Below are 19,917 nucleotides of genomic sequence, written 5' to 3'. Positions count from 1 at the left end.
CTTTCTCATAAATATAAAAAATCCACAAATTATGAAAATTATCAATTTTTTTCTATTTTTTATACCATCTAAGCAAATGAGCAAACAATAATCCATGAACACATAATGTTTCCTAATATATAAAGCAGTACTCCCTCTGTCCCAATTTATATGACTTACTTTCCTTTTTAGTCAGTCCCAAAAAGAATGACACATTTCTATTTTAAGTAACAATTTGCCTATAAAATGTCTTTTTTACCCTTAATGAAATGATTTACAACCACACAAATTTCTATCATTCATTTTGGACCACAAGTTTTAAAAGTCTTTCCATTTTTCTTAAAGTTTGTGCCAAATCAAAGTACATCATATAAAATGGGACGGAGGGAGTAACATGTATGCATTTGACAGCTGGCAAACATGGGTGGGCCTAATATCAGACATTTGGGGCACCATCAGAGACCCATAAAATATAATTTATAGTTCCGACAAGGACACAACTTATTGCAAATTACAAAAAACCAAAAAAAAAAAGGGTAAGGAGCTTCCTTCTTCTCCTGCCCCAAAAATTCATCTCTGATTTTGCAATCATCTCAAATTAAATCTCCATTTATTCATAAACGTAAGTTTTTTTTTTTGTTTCCCTTTTTGATTCTCATGTTAATTTTTTGTAATTATTAGATCTGTTTGTTAATCAAATCGAACTGTTTGATCTAATTGAATTTTTATGTGATATACAAGTCTGTTTTTGTGTAATTTAATGTGGGGTTTGTATAATTTTGTTGTTTATATAAGTAAAGTTTCGAAATTTAAGCTAAATTTGAGTTTAGATATAAAGATTCAATTTTTAAAGAATTCAATTCCGATCGCCCTGCAGAAAGGAATGTGAAAATGGCGTGAACAGATTAGCCAAGGTTTTTTAGCAAGTTCTCACTTTTGAATTAATCATCGAGGTGACTGTTCGTTTCATTTTTATTAATAAAAGAATGATCTTTTGCTGTTGTGTGGTCTTTGAGGTTTAGTGTTATTGTTGAGTTTGTATCGAGGTGACTTCGTTTCATTTTTATTAATAAAAGAATGATCTTTTGGCGTTGTGTGGTCTTTGAGGTTTAGTGTTATTGTTAAGTTTGTACATTGATGTTGAACCTGAAATCTATGAATTATAAGTCAATTTGTGGAATGGGGGACTGGGGTTATAGTGTAATTAGTTGTAGAAGAAGAAAAAGTTGCAACTTTTTTATTTTTGTTCGAATGATGCAATCGGTGAGGTTGAAGAGATACGTTAAGTTATGGTGATAAATTGGCGGGATTGAAACTGCATGAGAAGAGGATAATCAATAATGAGATTTACGTTGAAAGATTTGTTGACCATGTTGACGGAATTAGACGGCATGTTTTAGTGCTTCTTTTATTAGTTTCAGTAGATATTTATGGAACTAAATTGTGTATTGACATGTTGATATGGCAGATATATAGCTGCATATAGATAGGTTTCAGAAACTTTCAGTATTTTGGATTCATAAATAGACATAACAGAGAATGGTCGAAAGGTTAGTTTTGTTTTTTTCATGTCCGAGAGACGTTTCTTTGATACAAATGATCCAATTAAAATAGATTTTTGACTTCGTCTTCTGCCATTCTTGTTGAACAGATATGGAGTGTTTTGAATCTGAGACGTTACCATGCTGCAGTTCTTAGGTTCTTACCTTTCGAGGTGTTGCGATCTTGATTTTAAGCAATCGGGGGGCCTCGACGATCCTGAGATACTTGCACGAGAGACAGTTTGTATGCTACTTGGACATTTTGTGATTTTTTCCTAGAAACATAAAATGATTATGGAAAATAACAAAAGCAAAGTCAAACTGGTTCTGAGCTTTTTCCTTTTCTTAATGGTTCTATTTCCATGATTTGTACCATCATTTTAAAGCTTATTACGGTTCTATGAAAACGGATAGCATATGCACCTTTTGACCCAATTTATAAGACGTTCTTCCCATATCGGGATGTATCAAAATGTTTGATACCATTCCCTTCCAAAGGAAATTCCTCACAGAATTTACGGTCATTAAGTTGTTTAGATTGTTATACATTGATATTCTAACATTTGAGACTATGTATCTTTCGAAAAACCGTCTCAATACTAATTTGATCTATAATCAGAATTTGCTATGTTGTTATTGTCGTAAAGCATTTGAAACTACTATAACCCATCCTCACAGAATTTACGGTCATTAAGTTGTTTAGATTGTAATACATTGATATTCTAACATTTGAGATTATGTATCTTTCAAAAAACCGTCTGAATACTAATTTGATCTATAATCAGAATTTGCTATGTTGTTATTGTCGTAAAGCATTTGAAACTACTATAACCCATAGGTTGTTAGTGTCACGTGGTTTTTGCACTAGTAAAAGTACTATAACTGAGCCTACATAATCTTCTTTCTCGTTGCAGTTAGCGTCAGCGAGATTGAAGCTCTTTACGAGCTCTTTAAGAAGATAAGCAGTGCAGTGATTGATGATGGTTTAATCAACAAGGTTTGTTTCACTTGGTTTCCTAAGAACAATCTAGTATACTAGCATCAGAGCTCTAGCAATCCATTGTCATTGAAAAAGAACTACCTACGTGGTCTCTTCCTGGCATGGATGCTTAATATGTATTTATCTTCCACTGTTCTTTTGGATTTTGAGTTTGTATCTTATCTTGCAGGAAGAGTTTCAATTGGCACTTTTCAAGACAAATAAAAAGGAAAGCTTGTTTGCTGACCGGGTACGTTCTCCCTAACTGCTATTAGACCTTTAAATGTAATCCCGATTTAATCGAATTTCATAAGAGTCCGTTACTCGCCGAAAATTAGATCTATTGTCTGTATCTTATTATTGCTATACAGCTGAAGCTGTTCTCGTCTAACAGATCAGCTAAGTTGCTCATCCTCTTTAAGTAAGGGAATATGATGGAGGAAGTACACCCATGCTTATTGTACTCCCTTCACATGCAGCACATAGAATAAATTAGATTTTGATGGCATTCATCAATGAAGTTTTTGGTCTGGCTGTCAAAGTGCATGCAAAAATTTCCATTACTGTCGAATATGATGAGGTATAGAAATGTGATTTGGTAGGGCCCAGCAAGATTAACTTTAATTATTATTTAAAAGGAAACTGACATGGTTTTACAAAGGTATTCACTTTTAAAAGTATAATAATTGAAGGTTTGCGAAGGAAGCAGGAGGGAAACGAGGTTTAAGAATTTTTAAAGTCTCATGGGAATGAATATATCTAGGTTATCAATTTCAGTTTTATCCTTTAAAATTCTATTTTTACCTTATATGCTTTAATATTGGATGTCCAATGGTAGTCGTAGTCAGTGGCGGAGCTACAATGTTTTCAAGGTGTCCAATTGGACACCCTTCGTAAGAAAATTATACAATGTATATAGCTCAAACGCTGTTTTAATTAAATATATTCTTTTGATTTGGACACCCTTGATAGATCTGAGAGGCACGGTCTAGCGGTAAAGCCTGCTCGCTTGGAGTTCCGAGTCGCGGGATCGAATCCCATTTTACTTTTCATCCGCGCATTACCTATTTTAAACTAAAAAAAGGAAAGTTGAGTCTACCTTTATTGATGCAATAAGGGAACATTTTTAACTTTTCTTTTCAAAATTTAAGAATTTCTTAAGAAATAACTTTCAGAAATTATGTAAAAATAAATAATTAATTTTTACAATATGTTTTATTAAAAATATTACTAAAGAAATCTTAAAGTTTAAAAATCCAAATTTACAAAATTTTCTTTAACAAAAAGTTCTTTATATATTACAAATTCTCACGATTCTCTTTCATTTGATTCTAGGTTTCTATCTTTCTACTCTTCGACAATTGCTAGTCTGTCTCCATCCGTCCCTTTGTGTCTACTGCCATGTGCCATCATAAGTTTACAAAATCGAAGTAGTGATGATTTTTAAAAGGGTCTTATATATAGAAAGAAAAGTTTTTTATATTATTACTTATGAGTCTATGATTTTAAAAAATAATGAAAAAAATTGTGATGATATATTGGATAAGATGTTTATAGTAGAATTTTTTTTGTTAACTTCTTATGTTAGCTTTAATTATAAAATTGTAGCCCTATTATAATTTTTTAAATGATTTAGCTAAATATTGCGTAGGTGGACTTAAATTTTTTGTGAACTCATTCTTTGATTCTTTTCATTGACTTTCTAAAATTTGGACGCCCTCGATAAAATTTCTGGCTACGCCATTGGTCGTAGTATAGCTCTTCTGCTCTTCATTTGCAAAAGTTTTGGATAGAGTTACTTGGTACCTATGGTGGTGGTGATGGAATGTAACATGGTACTCAATGGAATAGTTGAGGTACGCACAAGTTGATCCAAACATTATTGATATAATAAAGAAGTTATAAGCTTACTTATAGTTCACTCGAATGTGAGAGAAATTGCTTTGAGTTGAACATATAAGTAGTACGTTATTTGTATTACGAGATCATGCGTGAACAATTGTATTAAAGATATTTTACTCATTTTTCCTACAAACTAGTTCAAGATGAAGCAACTCTGTGATTTTACAATAAAAATTTAAGATGTCACTGTAAAGGCTGCTAAATTTGCTTGTCCAATTTTTTGGACAAAATTGGTGGAGCTAATGAATGACAATTGGAATTCCATGAATATGGATAAGTATTTGATGGCGTATTTGGATCGACTTAGGGATATTTTATTAAGGCAAGTGGAGTTGGAATTCTTTCATAGTTTAAGACAGTTCAAGTTCAAAGAGAATAGAAAGGTCATCAAGCACTTCAGAATCTACTAGATCGTAAAGAAGGTGAAGAGACAGAAGCAGATAATAAAGATCTATATAATGATGAAGTTGTGTATGTTTTAATCAATCATGAGGATGAATAGGTTTATGTATTAATATGGTCCAATTGTGATTTCATGAACGTTTTTATATTAATATGGTCCAAATGTGATTTCAAATATTCAGGAATGTCTTTAGGACATGTGGATTTTGAATTTTGAGTAAATTTTGCAGGTTATGCTAGTTTTATGTGTTGTTATTGCATTTATTTTCTTTTTATTTTTTTCTCTCCCTACAAAATGTGCTTACCTTCTAGTTTATCGCCTAAATTCCAGGAACCTTGTCATTTTTAACATTTCTATTATTGGTCTGGAAGGTTGAGAAGACACATCAGATGGAGTCATCTTTATTTCCCCCACTCTGACCTATCTAATTGTAGGTGTTTGACTTGTTTGACACAAAACACAACGGAATCTTGGGATTCGAGGAATTTGCTCGTGCACTCTCTGTTTTCCATCCAAATGCACCTATCGATGACAAGATTGAGTGTACGTTTTATGTTTGCATTAATGAGTCATGACTATTAACTTTAGTTGGTCTCGACTGCTTCTAATGGTTTACTACTATTGCAGTTTCTTTTCAGCTATATGATCTCAAGCAACAAGGTTTTATTGAGAGACAAGAGGTAATTATAAACCTCAATAAGTGAAAGCGATCAAATGTCCCCAATCTTGAAAGTCTTTGTTGAAGTAGTTGAATGGCCTCTTGAGGCAAGGCAAAAGACATTAAACTGTCTGTGTCCAGGTGGGTAAAGCTCCACCAAGGGGTTTGCGTTTAGGGCTTTTAGGATGATGAATGTACCTTTTAACAGGCATCTTCTAGGTCTTGCATTGGGCGAGTCAAATTTCTAGTCCTTTTTGTGCCATATTTCAGATTAATCTGATTTACTTCTCTATTTACCATTTTTCTGTTTTTTCTAAAACTTCCGACAACTATTCCGTTAGTAGTTTACTCATTAAAGCATAGCCTTTATCTAACATTTTAGCCTTCTCAAGTACTGGTTGCCATAATATGTTGAATGTTTCATATTCTCTTGTCCTGCTTAATAATGTCCCGGTTTGAGTGGTTCTAATTATGAAACCTCATTGATGTCTCTTTTTGAGCTTTATTAACCATCATTACTTGTTTGTGTGCTTTTTGATAAGATAAAAGACGTGGCTTCTGAGTGCAGGTAAAACAAATGGTGGTGGCTACTCTTGCGGAGTCTGGTATGAACCTCTCTGACGATGTGATAGAGAGCATAATTGACAAGGTGCTTCATCAACCTAAAAAGTACTTGTTTCTGCATGTTGTATAAGTCATACATAACAATAGTGATTCACCTCTTGGTCTTCTGCCTATCTATCTATGTTGCTAAGTTTATGATGGTTTGGAATTTGTCTTGGACCTAAGGTGAAGTCTACGCTTTCAATCCCCCGAGGGTACCATAATCTTATAGCATTTTTTCTTATTTTACTGCTCTGGTGCTGCTGCTCAGAATTTGTTGTCTTATCATCACTGCTATCCTATGAAACGTTTCAGGCTTTGAGTCTAATTTTGTGTGAAATTAAGGAAGGAACTAGATGCATTTAGTTGTCGTGCAGGCTCGATGCTGAAATTACAAGATTGCTCACTTATTTGACTTTTGTTTTCTATATTTAGTTAATTACATGTCTGCAAATGCATTGGGACAAACTCGTGCTCACATTTCATCTTCCCGACCCGTTCTCCTCATATAGATAAAAGTATTGTCATGGAACTATGTTGCCATTCTGAAATTAAAAAGAAGTGACTGAACCTTTTTATGATTAACTAATGTCTCCTTGTTTTATCAGACTTTTGAAGAAGCCGATACGAAGCATGACGGAAAGATTGATAAGGAGGAATGGAGAAACTTAGTGTTGCGACATCCTTCACTTTTGAAGAATATGACCCTCCAATATCTCAAGTAAGTGACACATGAAATATTAACATGTTTCGGTAGTTATTGTTTTTTCGTAGTATTAATTCATTTGCTCAAATATCTTCCTCCTCTAAACAGGGACATTACTACAACGTTTCCAAGCTTTGTCTTTCATTCAAGAGTTGAGGACACCTAATTTGGGAGTTGTTTTCTGGGAATCATAGTTGGCTGATTCCATGAACATATAACATTATGTTTGCTCTTTCCATTTTCTCCATGTTAAATTCGACATCTTCATGGTTTATTATTCTTTTTTGAATAGTTGTTTTGTGATTTATTTCTATGAGATGAATTGATATCGAGTTTCTATTGAGTGATAGCTGTTGTGCTTCTTGGTACACACCATAATGTTGCATTTAGAACCAAACAAAACGTCGTCTTGGTTATAATATACTATTCAGACCACAAGCAGGAAATTGCAGTGTTATTATCTGGCTCAAAGCCAAATGGGTGGCTTGAGGAGGGTCTTTGGGTTTGTGTTTAACATTGATGCGATGTGTGATAAGCGTACATGTATTTGAATCTTACTAGTTGAATGTTAAAGTAGAAAAGAAAATCTATGTTGCACTTACCAACCGTCACTGGTAAGGGTGTCAAAAGAATATGAAAAACTGATCAAACCTAATCAAATCGAATCAATTTATGCTATTTTTTCAATAAAATTGTGAACTTTTTATATAAGTGTATAACCGTCCCGAACAATTGGGAGTCTTTTTAATTTATGAAAAAATCAAACCGAATAACGTTACATGTATGTAAATATATTTTATATGTTAACAATATGTTAAATTTAATATACAAATATAATTTATGACATTTTTCAAACATAAATATAACTTAGGTCTTATGTCTCTGGTGACTAAATGATTTTGGGTCTTTGTGCTTTAATTATTAGCCTTTACTTAATTAGGTTTAAAATTAAAAGATATTTTAATAGATACTCTATCGAACAATACAACAAAACCTATCCAAACATTCCTATTAAATATTTAATATCAAACAATACGGCAACAATGTTTTACATTCTTGATTCCTATTAAATATTTAATATCAAACAATACAACAACAATGTTTTACATGCTTGTCTTTTTGATAAAGAATTAGAGTGTTTCTTCAAAAACATCTTTGTGAAAGAAATATGTTTTACATTCTTGATTCCTATTAAATATTTAATATCAAACAATATAGCAACAATGTTTTACATGCTTGTCTTTTTGGTGAAGAATTAAAGTGCTTCTTCAAAAACATATTTGTGAAAGAAATATATTTTGAGGTGATATTTTTAAAATAAAAAGAAAAACTGAAAGTTAATTGAAGCGAACGATTCCAAAGAGAAATCAATCAAAGCCTAATTTTGATTATATATTACTCCCTCTGTCCCAATTTATATGACTCACTTTCCTTTTTAGTCAGTCCCAAAAAGAATGACACATTTCTATTTTAAGTAACAATTTGCCTATAAAATGTCTTTTTTACCCTTAATGAAATGATTTACAACCACACAAATTTCTATCATTCATTTTGGACCACAAGTTTTAAAAGTCTTTCCATTTTTCTTAAAGTTTGTGCCAAATCAAAGTACATCATATAAAATGGGACGGAGGGAGTATAAAATACCTACAAACTGTCATGGTATAATTTTTTTTAAAAATAATCGACCCAAGGCACTGGAACTGATATTTTACTAGAAATTGGTGAATATTTGTGATGGCTTAAAAAAAATTATTCCAATCAGAAGATTACCCTCTCGTTAATGGAAGTTGAATCATTTCTGTTCTTCCATTCACTGTATTGGTATATAACCAAAATGTGTAACTAACTCTTCACCAAGTTAGCAAAATGAAACAACTTCCCCCCTCATGTGATATTGGGTACAAACTAATTATTTGGTCCAGGATTAGTAGGGGAGCAAGTAAAATATTTCACAGAAAACACAAGTTGGGCAAGAAAAGAAACTAATATTAACCACGAATGTCAAAACAAAAAGAGAATTATAACCTAACATGGAACTGCCATTCTAAAAGAATGGCATTAAAACCCTATCACATATTGTTCTGATGGGATAAAGCAAAAACTAGAGAATAAGTAGGAAGGGAACCCATAAACTATCAAAACATTAATAATGAACTTAATCAACCTCCTCCATCTTGCTGCCCTCAGCGTCAGCTTCAGGATCCTCAAATGCAGGCATGTCGGCATCAGCATCTCCGCTTTCCTCATCAATGCTCAAACCGAGTTTCAGCATCCTGTGAATTCTGTTGCCAAAGGTGTTTGGCTCCTCAAGGCTGAAACCTGAGGTTAGAAGGGCAGTCTCAAAAAGCAAGAGAACCAAGTCCTTCACAGACTTGTCATTCTTGTCTGCATCAGCCCTCTTCCTCAGCTCATCCATGATGGAGTTCTCTGGGTTGATCTCCATGGTCTTCTTGCTAGACATGTATCCAGCCATGCTAGAGTCCCTAAGTGCCTGTGCCTTCATGATTCTCTCCATGTTAGCGGTCCAGCCATACTCACCAGTCACCAAACAGCAGGGAGAGTCCACAACACGGTCAGAAACAATAACCTTTTCAACTTTGTCTCCTAGCACATCCTTCATCACCTTACACAGTCCCTCAAACTTTTCCTTCAATTCTTCCTGCTTTTTCTTCTCATCTTCACTCTCATCAAGCTTGAGGCCTTCCTTGGTAGCAGAAACAAGCTTTTTGCCCTCAAATTCCTTCAGCTGACCAATGGAGTACTCATCAATGGCATCAACCATGTAAAGTACCTCATATCCCTTCTTCTTCAGTTTCTCCAGGAAGGGAGAGTTCTCAACAGCCTTCTTGCTCTCACCAGTAATGTAGTAAATATCATTCTGGCCCTCCTTCATTCTGGTTACATAGTCTTTCAAGCTGGTCATCTCATCACCACTCTTGGTGGAATGGTACCTCAGCAGTTCAGCAAACTTTGACCTGTTCTGAGAATCCTCATGGATTCCAAGCTTGAGGTTTTTAGAGAAGGCCTCGTAAAACTTATTGTAGTCCTCCTTGTTCTCAGCAATTTCAAAGAAAAGCTCAACACACTTCTTCACCAAATTCTTGCGAATAACCTTTAGGATCTTGTTCTGCTGCAATGTCTCTCTGGAGATGTTGAGAGGAAGGTCCTCAGAATCCACAATACCCTTCACAAAGCTCAAATATTCAGGAATCAACTCCTCACAGTTATCCATGATAAACACACGGCGAACATACAGCTTGATATTGTTGGGCTTCTTCTTTGTGTCAAAGAGGTCAAAAGGAGCCCTTTTTGGAACAAAAAGGACAGCCTTGAACTCCAACTGGCCCTCAACAGAGAAGTGCTTCACAGCAAGATGCTCTTCCCAATCATTAGTCAAGCTCTTGTAGAAAGCAGCATACTCTTCCTTTGTGATCTCTTCTGGCTTCCTCATCCAAATGGGCTTCTGCTTGTTCACCAGTGACCACTCATTAGAAACTTCCTTAACCTTCTTCTTTTTCTTCTCTTCCTTCTCCTTATCCTCATCGACCTCCTCTACCTTTCCCTCCTCATCTTTCTTCTCCTCTTCCTCCTCATCATCAGAAATTTCCTTCTCTATGGTCTTCTCAACCCAAAGAGAGATAGGGTAGCTAATGAACTCAGAGTGCTTCTTAATAAGGTCCTTGAGCCTACGTTCTTCAAGGTATTCAAGCTGATCCTCCTTGAGATAAAGGACCATTTTGGTACCCCTGCCAAGGTTCTCACCAGATGTATCCCTGGTAACAGTGAAAGAGCCACCGGCTTGAGACTCCCAGACATACTGTTCATCATCATTGTGCTTTGTGGTCACAATAACCTTCTCAGCTACCAAGTAAGCAGAGTAGAAACCAACACCAAATTGACCAATCATGCTAACATCAGCACCAGCTGCAATAGCTTCCATGAACTCCTTGGTTCCTGACCTTGCAATTGTACCCAGGTTATTCACCAGATCTGCAAATAAAACAAAGAAGATCAGCAAATAGAAATGCAACATTAAGAACAGATAAAATGGATGAAACTCTGGTTGAGCATCTAGCTTCCAATATGTTCCTACTACTTACCAGCCTTTGTCATACCAATACCACTATCAATGATAGTGAGAGTATTATTGGTCTTGTCTGGGATAATATGGATGAAGAGCTCTGGTTGAGCTTCTAGCTTGCTCTTGTCGGTTAAACTCTCAAAACGGATCTTGTCTAGAGCCTAAAAGTATAATCCCAAAATACAAAGAAATATCAGATATGTCATACAATTAACCACCAAATAAGAACAAACATTTTATATCCTATGATACAATGGGATAGAGATAACAGAACAGAAGCCCTCAACAAGTAACATATTGATTTAAAAAGCTGATCGGGCAAACAAAATTCAGATCCCTGTATTAAGAAGCTGAATTAATCACAAGATTCTTCAACAAAAAATTATAACACAAATACAAGCGGGTATTTATTACTAAACCTCATATGCCAACTTAATTAATTAACCTCAATCAATTGTATACAAAATCATACACTAACACCATGATAACATCTCCATAGTATATATAACATTTAGACAACATCTAAAATAAACTTTAGAAGACACAAACCAAGCAAATGTTTGCATTACCTAGTCTAATAAAAAATAGGACCAGTAGAAAACTACATAGAGCTTACTCTTATCAGCTAAGTACTATGATGACAAAGCAGAACACCGAATCAGGTGCTTTCAAATGGGCAGCAAAACATGCAAAGATTGTCTGATATATGAACTGTTATGATATGATATAACTGCTCTAAATTACTCAAATTATTTTTCGAAGCCACAGAGGGTGATGGCACAATGGTATATCATCAACAAAACCATATAATAACACTATGATGATACACAGACTAGGGATCTAGAAAGTCACAATACACAAACCAGGCAAATTTTTACATTACCCTTGGAGATACATGACAAGACTCACTCCTATCAGCCAAGTTTTAAGATGAGAAAACAGAACAAAGCTCTGAATGATCCAGTTTCAGAATAAAAAAGACAGCGCTATGGAACTGCAGTATCCCAGACAATCACATCAAGCTATCCATGAATATAATACACATTAAAAACCTCAAAAAAAATAAAAATTAGCTGCTCTAATATAATCACAATTCACAATCAAAGAGAGCCATAGCACTACAATATATCTTAGAAGATCACCTAAAGCTATCCACAACCACAATACAAATAAGAATAACCTCCAGATAGAAACTAAACTGCTCTAAAATAATCATTACTTCAAAATCATGGAGAGCAATGGCACTACAGTAGCCTAGAAGATCACGTTAAGCTATACACGAAGAAAATACATACAAAAAACTCGAAAAAACCTCATGCTGCTTATTAATAATCAAACTTCAAAATCAAATAGATCACATTAAGCTATCTATGAAGACAATAAAAAAGCTCAGATCGCTCTAAAATAATCAAATTTCAAATAACAAAAAGCAATAAAACTACAGTATACTAGAAGATCGGAGTAATACAGAATGAAAAAGAAAAACTCAACCGTCGGAGACTTACATCGGAAGAATTGCTGATGAGTTCACGGAGAAAGATCTCCTTGTTGCTGTAGAAAGTGTTGATGATAAGACTGAGAAGCTGATTGATCTCAGCCTGGAAAGCAAACGTCTCTATGTCCGACATTTTTTTGTAGATCTAAAGAGCTGTTGCTACCAAGAAGAAAACTGAAAGGCGAGATGAAACACAAAGGGACTCGAAAGCAAGAGGAGGATCATGGGAAGTTTTTAGCGACTTTATATACTAGTCTATTTAGGGTTTCTAGATCCTTCTATGGGGTATTATTTATTTATTTTAATTTTCCTAATAATTGGATATGGAGAGGCGTATTTTAATTAAAGTTTTAATCAAGCTTTTACGTTTTCTTATCAAACATAACCCAATTTTGGGGAATTATATTTAAAAATTATTTTTCTTGAAAATTGCTCATAACGAAACAATTTTTTTCTGACACAATATTAACATCATTACTCCGTGTTCAAAACTTTTTTTTCATTAAAATCGTTGCAGAGGTAGCGTTTTTCTCGAATTTATTTTTTTAAAAAAATAAAATCGCTGCTATAGCAAGAAATTCTTTTCAAAAAAATTCTTGAAAATCGCTCCCTAGGAAGCGATTTTATTAAAAAAAATTTATAAAATCGCTGCTTGTCAGCATTTTAATAAAAAAATTAAAATCATTGCCATAGCAAGAAGAAAAAAAATATTCTTGAAAATCGCTCCCTAGGAAGCGATTTTATTAAAAAAAAATATAAAATCGTTGTGTCACAATTTTTGCTTATGAAATCGTTGTGTCAGAAGCGATGTCAAAAAAAAAAAATCAGAGGGGGAATTTCACTGCCTTGTCAGCGATTTAAATTTTTTTAAAAATAAAATCGCTGCAAAGGTAGCGATTTAAAAAAAAAATTATTAAAATCGTTGGGGAGTGATTTTCAAAAAAAAATCTTGTTCTAGCAGCGATTTTAATTTAATTTTTTTTATTAAAACGTTGCCATATCAGCAATTTTAGTTTTTTTATTTAAAAAAAAAACAAATTCAAGAAAAACGCTCACCCTGCTGCAGCGATGTAAGGAAGAAAAAAAAAATTAAAAAGTTTTGAACATAATCAACCGATTTTTATTTTTAACGGAGTAACGACGTTAATATTGTGTCGGAGAGAAATTTCTTCGTCAGGAGCGATTTTGCCCTTTTGATTTTAAAAAAAAATGATGTGCCCTTTTGTAATTTTTGATAATTGTTTTACCTTTTGGCTCCTGACTCTTCTTTATTCAGTTTGTTCATTATAAAAAAAAAATGGAAAAGGGTCATATTTACCCTTGTATTCTTAGAAAATAGTCATATTTATCATTCGTCATACTTTTTTGATATATTTGCCTTTACATTCAACTTTGGATACATATTTGCTCTTATACAGTTAACTTATCATATCACCATTTTTATTAGTCTATGTGGCACCTACACGGCTCCATGTGTACATACTTTTATTATAATAAAAAAATTATTTTCTATTTTGTATTATATTTGACTCATTTAGTAAAACCTAACCCAACCAATGTGAAGACCCATTAACCCGATTCCCATAATCATTCTCTCAAATCACTTTACCCATTAAAACATAGATAATACAGACAACGATCTTCAACTTTCTCTTCGTCGTTTATAACATCTCAGAGAAAAGATCGTTGAGAAGCAAAAGTTTTACCAAAGCGTCCACAAGCACAAATACATGAAAGGTCATTTTGACAAGATCACCTCAGTGGCCGCTAAATCTGCAACATGTCTTATGGCATAAGGAAGAAGGAGTAAATGGTGTCTTTTGTGATTTTTTAATTATCAGTAGCTAATACTAGTCACTTGGACGCAGACAATAGAACATGCCGATGTATGGCATATGTGTTATCACTCAGCAGGGGCGGATCTAGCTTGTGTCCATGGGTTCACCCGAACCCCCTGGTTCAAAAAATTACACTATATATAGTGTCAAATTCTGATTTTATGTGTACATATATATTAAAATGAACCCACTAAAATTAAGTGAGAAGCTTTAGCTCAATGGTTCAGGGGTTCAGGCGTTCAGCAGTGGCTTTCACGTCATGGGTTCGAATCCCATGCACAACAATTAATCTTCCTTTTTTTTTTTTACCCTTTTTAATGCATGGAATTGGGCTCAACTTTTGGGCTTGGATAATCTTCTCTTTTTCATTATTTTACTCTTTTATGTCATTTTTTAAAATTTATTTTTGTTTAAATTTATTACACACATTTTTTTTTATTCTTCTTATACCTATCAGTCATTTTATTTCAACATACTTTTATGTACAACTCTTTAATAATTATATATATATATATATAGATAAATTAGATGCAATTGAATAAAGAAACTAAACATCGTCAATATCCTTGTAATAATATATATTTAATAGAATTCATGGAATTTCTTTTCTATTTTTTCAATTCTATTTTAGAGAGATGAAAACTAAACTTATTTGATTTATTCGTCATTTTTTTCAACAACTGATGACTAACCTAGTAAATTAAACTACATGAACTAAAAAATATTGACGATGCCATTTATTTATCTTCTGTGCATTATAATATTAGTAAATCTATACTTACACATTTTTAGAGAATCTTGATAATTTTCTTAGTAATATGTGTTTGAATGGATACTAATTTAAAAAAATTTAAAATGCAAAATAAAGTAAAACATTACAAAATAAAAGTATAAAAAGTACAAGAAATTTTTTAAGAATGTTCAATGGAGCAGGGTAAACGTAGGAAGAAATGCTTAATGCGGTACGATAAGATAATATAAATTTAGTGGGTTAAGGTAAATATTTTTCTTCTCCGTCTCGCTTCCTTTTTCATTCTTTAATTTTCACGTGTTTTAAGAATTAACTTATGTAATACAACTGATCCACTAATTATTTTTTATCAGCGTAGCTTTGTTCTCAATATCTTTGATTAGTTTGATGCTAACTTTTGCGACCAATGAGCTAGATACCTTGTACAAAAAGCATGTCGGGGTTACTACGCTCACCACGCACTTACATTACCACATGAGCTTCTTCTTTAAATTTCAAACCCCTTGATCTTAAATCCTGGATCCGCCACTGGTTATCATTACTCCATAGCATAACACATTTGGTCATCTGTTTGGGGTTTTGCATAATTCTATTAAACAGTGTTTGTGTGGAAATAAGCATGCCGATTAGCGCCAACAGAAAAAAATAGAAAGACAACTTAGATTGAAGGCTTCGATACAGAGAGAAGAGCCATTCATGTCCTGATTCAGCTAATTGGTCGGGTTTCTTGTTTGTCGCTTTAATTTTACTTCTATAGTTACCGAGTAAGAGAGAATGAGAAGTTTGAATTTTGATGAAGTTAATAAATCAAGCGAGTATTTCTTGCTACTTGGAAGAGAATAAAAGAAATTGATGATATTCTGAGCTTCCTCAACATGTAAGTTCTCATTGATAATGTATTTTTTTGCATATTGAAGGATGGAAAGCATGTTCTCTTTTTGAGTACTTCAGCCTGCTACATTCTTTATACTTAATATGAAAAATAGAATTGTAGAACAGTCAAAAGATTTCTTAATGTTGGAAATGGCTACTCTTCTTGCATTACAAAACTAATAGGAGCAGATATGGAGAGAAAAGTTCAAATTCCAGCAGACACGAAAAGCACTAGGTTATTTCTTCACATCTGCCTAAGTCTTGAAGAGTGTATGAAGTTATCTAGTACATGTGTTGGTGACTTGTAGAAGGTAGTAGGTACCCGGTGGAATAATTCATGATGCGCAAAAGATAGTCGTAAGACCACCAGTACCAAAAAAAAAGGAAGTAAATTAGTGTAATTCATTTATATTGAACGTTAAACTTCAGCATTACTAGCAAGACGTGTCTTGTGCCGAATGTACAATACATGATAATGTGATTATGGGAAACTTTACTAGCTATTACATGAAAGCTTATTGCACTCCGTGAATCGTAACGTATAATTATAAGTCACATCAATTCTGGAGTTGAAGGCTGCAGGTTCAATTCCCAGATCATCACCATATGATCCTTTAGCATAGCTTGTAGCCTGATAAGAGTGCAGAGACCGTCACAGCCATGAAAACAATAAAAGACATGCAAACAGAAAGAATAGTTGCCTTCTAGAGAGAGGTTTGACTATCCATCAGCTGAATGACTACATCAAACAAAGTTGAAGGAATATAATTTAGAGTTCAAAATAGACTTCTAAATCTAAAGGATTACAGCTTATATGTTCCAACGTCAAAATACTACATTCATGTAAACTATCTAGCTAATACAAGACAATTAGAATAGCTACTTCGGGAAGATTTGAAGGGACACTCACTCCATTGTGATCACCAACAAAGTTAATAATCCTTGTTCCTGAAGGAATTGGTCCTTGTTGCCTAGCTCGGAATATTGTGCTTTCTGACACTATCGTTGGCCTTATATTAGGATCTGGATCATGATTTGGAAAGTTGATTGTCAAAACTGGATGAACGGTATGTTGCAATGTAGTAGCATCTGGCTTGCTTGATCTTTGCTTTGAAGTTTCAGCTAACTCAAAATCTGGCGTATCATTTGGAATGCGGTCTTGGACCTGAAAATTGTGGTGCATGCTGCCTGAATATTGGTGTAGACATGAAGTTCACAATTGGGCTTGCTTGGGTTGATTGGGGTGCTGTAAGGTTTATCTCTTCAGGTTCATCAATTAATTCCCTGCTCCTTTTCCTTGGCCTTGTATTGACAAGCTATTGTAAGTAAGAAATACAAGTTAGAAATCAAATTTCAGGGGAAAATAAAGATTCTATTAGCATTGAAGATATTTTACCTTTTTACATCCTTTACTATTGTGGTTTGACTCTCCGCAATTGTTGCATGTCATAACTCTTCCTTTTCTTGAACTTGCCCTCTCGCCTTGCCTCTTACTTGCCTCGTCTTTTTTTCTGACTCTTTTAATTTTGGGTCTGCCAACCACCTTCACTAATTCAGGTGGTTCTATTGCTTGATGTGGATCCACCTTCCAAAAATTTTCACTTCTAACAGGTTGCAATTTGTTCCTATAGACTTGAAATAATACGCTATTGTAAGATGATCAACCCTTCCATTTTCAAACGCTTCGTTCCAATCATGCGTATTTTTCAGGGTTTTTATTCTAACCCCTGGCATGTCTTTATCTCCAGAAATAAGTAATGAAAAATGACATCCTGCAACACACTAGCTCATACCTCAACCTTGATGGATCACTTTTCAACTGCTTCAAGTTTCTTTTGTTTACAAGAGCATACAAGTTAATGCATAATCTAGCTGCGGGTATATCCTTGAAGCTCATACCTATGCATAAGTCCTTGTAATCTAGCAGCGTTTCATCAATGATCCTATATTTTTGAAAGGCAATCCTATTCAAGTCATCAGAATCATACTCTACCTCAACATATGATTATCATCACTCTCATTATCACTTTCACAGTCAGTTCCAACTTCAGTTGTTGCAACATATGACTCAGAATGTTGGGAAATATTATGAACTTTTATTAATTCCTCACCTTCATCTACTGCATATATGTTAAGGGCCTTAATCTCATAGTAGTTACCAGAGGGAACTGTAACAATAAGTTGTTGAACACCTAAATATCCAAACTTTCTAGTGTACTCATTTACTATATCAATAAAGGAAAGGAGGTCAGGATCATAATCTGTCCAAGTATCAATTATTTTCTTTAAATACATGACATTTGGTTTTTTAATCCATTCTCCACCATAATTGAAGATTATGTCCACCAAGGTCATCTTTAATATTCTACAAGACAACCAAAAGAGAGACATGTGATTAGCAACAGTAAACCAATATATTATTGTTAGTATTGTGTATTAAGTAAACAAATTGTGTATACTGATTTTCAAATAGTAATTGTCTTCTTGTAGTATTGTAGATGGCTACTGAAGAATTTGAAAGGAAGGCTGCAGCAAAAGCATTCACAATGGAGTAAACATAAGCATAATTGTGTATTGTTTTATCTTCTTATCTTCCTTTCTTCCCATCTCGATTACCAAGAGAAATGGAGGTTGGCCATTTCCAAAATTTCCCCCTGGCCCTTTCTTATTTATTTGTAAAAAAAATATTTCTTCACAAGTATAGCGATGATCATCAACATATGAGATCATTCATTACTTACTGTGAACTAACACACATTTCTTTTGATTTCAAAAAAAATAGAATAGCTACATTTCAAAAGCAAGTTAGACAAAAGTCCTGTATATTACTCCCACGACCTATTTAAATCTCTTTTTCATTGCTATTTGTTATCTAGTATTGTTGCTCTAACTAGATAAAAAGTGACGTTGGAAAAATAGTAAAATACATATAGAAAAAAAATTGATGTGTCATCACTGATCTTTATTTGCTCTAGTTATTAATTGTTTTATTAGTTAGTAAAATTGCTTCCACACAGAAAGCTGACATCCAAACAAAAAATAATTACTTTGGACAATTAGACCTTCTTTAGCTATAGTTGTTATACTTTTGAATTATATTTTATTGTTATAAGCTAATCTTTGGGTGATTGTGACTGTTGAGATGGTAGTAAAATTACTTCCAGATGGTAGTTTTGATTGGATTTTAAAGTAACAATCTCTTGATAATGTTACTATGTGTATGTAAATATCATGTAGTGCTTGTCTTGACTCTGGATAAACTTCATATATGAATGTTTCTTGAAAGACTCTAAGTTTGAGTTTAAAACACGTGACACATTATAATATTCACATTCAAGGACCATAAACCTTGAAAAGGGAAAAAGTCTCACTAACATTATAATATTCACATTGTGTCATTCAGTTAGGGGACAAAAATTATATTAAAAACAAATGGATACCCATACACAGCCAGCAATTTCGTTTAAATTTATATTCAATGAGATCTAAACTAGTAAACATCAAATCCTAAACCAAAAAGGAAAAAACTAACTGTTATCGAAATACCCATAAATATCTGAAATTGACAACCCTAATTTCTACCATAGAGTGAAAAGATAGAATACGCACGAACATAAAAATAGATGAAATATCAAACTCCACAGTTATCAAGTTTATAAATGATAAAATCGACGAACCCTAATTGCAATAAAAGAAGATATATACCGATTTTGAGATTTTTTTGCAGATTTTGGAAAGATTCCAGAAACAAATTCCATACAGAAAAGGTAAAGAGATGATTTAAGAATAGAAATCTTACATATTGTTGGATCTCTCTCTCAATCAAGATATGAATGCCTTTTCTCACTATATGAAGCGTTCATCTAATGTGACCAAGATGATGGGTGTAAAATTAGGGCTAATGGGTAATGAAATTAGGGCTGATGGATTTTCACATTAGTTGGGTCGAATTTTACTAATGGATCAGATATAATACTAAATAATAAAGAGCAAATTACAGAAATAACATACTTTTAAGGCAAAATTATAATTTATCCCTTAAAAGTTTATAATTACAGAAATCACTCAAACGGATACAATAATATAAGCGCTGATACATTAATCT

At 33.5% G+C, this 19,917-nt stretch overlaps 2 protein-coding genes and 1 long non-coding RNA gene across 4 annotated transcripts; 1 reads left to right on the top strand and 2 right to left on the bottom strand.

The window, feature by feature from the left end:
- Positions 1-491: 491 nt before the first annotated feature.
- LOC102604164 (calcineurin B-like protein 3) lies at positions 492-7,112 on the top strand. 2 transcript variants are annotated; one of them, XM_015308155.1, is made up of 11 exons: positions 492-601; positions 857-932; positions 1,448-1,529; positions 1,631-1,764; positions 2,435-2,517; positions 2,690-2,749; positions 5,239-5,347; positions 5,432-5,484; positions 6,031-6,111; positions 6,674-6,786; positions 6,880-7,112. In XM_015308155.1, the coding sequence occupies exons 4-11, from the start codon at positions 1,662-1,664 to the stop codon at positions 6,935-6,937; spliced, it is 660 nt and encodes a 219-aa protein (XP_015163641.1). In that variant the 5' UTR covers positions 492-601; positions 857-932; positions 1,448-1,529; positions 1,631-1,661; the 3' UTR covers positions 6,938-7,112. The 2 variants fall into 2 exon arrangements, with proteins under 2 accessions (XP_015163641.1, XP_006346111.1); XM_006346049.2 differs by lacking the exon at positions 857-932.
- Positions 7,113-8,921: 1,809 nt separating this feature from the next.
- On the bottom strand, positions 8,922-12,541 carry LOC102577431 (Hsp90-2-like; the record flags this gene model as incomplete). Its single annotated transcript, NM_001287904.1, is given in 9 exon segments — positions 8,922-8,928; positions 8,931-9,059; positions 9,062-9,064; positions 9,067-9,071; positions 9,074-9,451; positions 9,454-9,471; positions 9,473-10,764; positions 10,875-11,016; positions 12,361-12,541. Coding segments are annotated over 8 exon segments (2,090 nt in total). The 3' UTR covers positions 8,922-8,928.
- Positions 12,542-16,473: 3,932 nt separating this feature from the next.
- Positions 16,474-19,688, bottom strand: LOC107060343 (uncharacterized). The gene is made up of 3 exons (XR_001473266.1): positions 19,612-19,688; positions 17,209-18,177; positions 16,474-17,128 (listed from the first exon to the last, which is right to left on the bottom strand). It is a non-coding gene; the product is annotated as an uncharacterized lncRNA (long non-coding RNA).
- Between the last annotated feature and the right edge of the window lie 229 nt (positions 19,689-19,917).

The sequence above is a fragment of the Solanum tuberosum genome, unplaced genomic scaffold (genome assembly GCF_000226075.1).
Source record: "Solanum tuberosum cultivar DM 1-3 516 R44 unplaced genomic scaffold, SolTub_3.0 scf00076, whole genome shotgun sequence".
Classification (NCBI taxonomy): domain Eukaryota; kingdom Viridiplantae; phylum Streptophyta; class Magnoliopsida; order Solanales; family Solanaceae; genus Solanum; species Solanum tuberosum.
This window is presented reverse-complemented; position numbering and strand designations above follow the sequence as displayed.

Excerpts from the sequence above, each read along its gene's own strand:
- LOC102604164 (XM_006346049.2), top strand. The coding sequence starts at position 1,662 with ATGCTGCAGTTCTTAGGTTCTTACCTTTCGAGGTGTTGCGATCTTGAT. Across the intron at positions 2,750-5,238 it reads AAAGCTTGTTTGCTGACCGG|GTGTTTGACTTGTTTGACAC; the intron begins GTACGTTCTCCC and ends ATCTAATTGTAG. Across the intron at positions 5,485-6,030 it reads GTTTTATTGAGAGACAAGAG|GTAAAACAAATGGTGGTGGC; the intron begins GTAATTATAAAC and ends TTCTGAGTGCAG.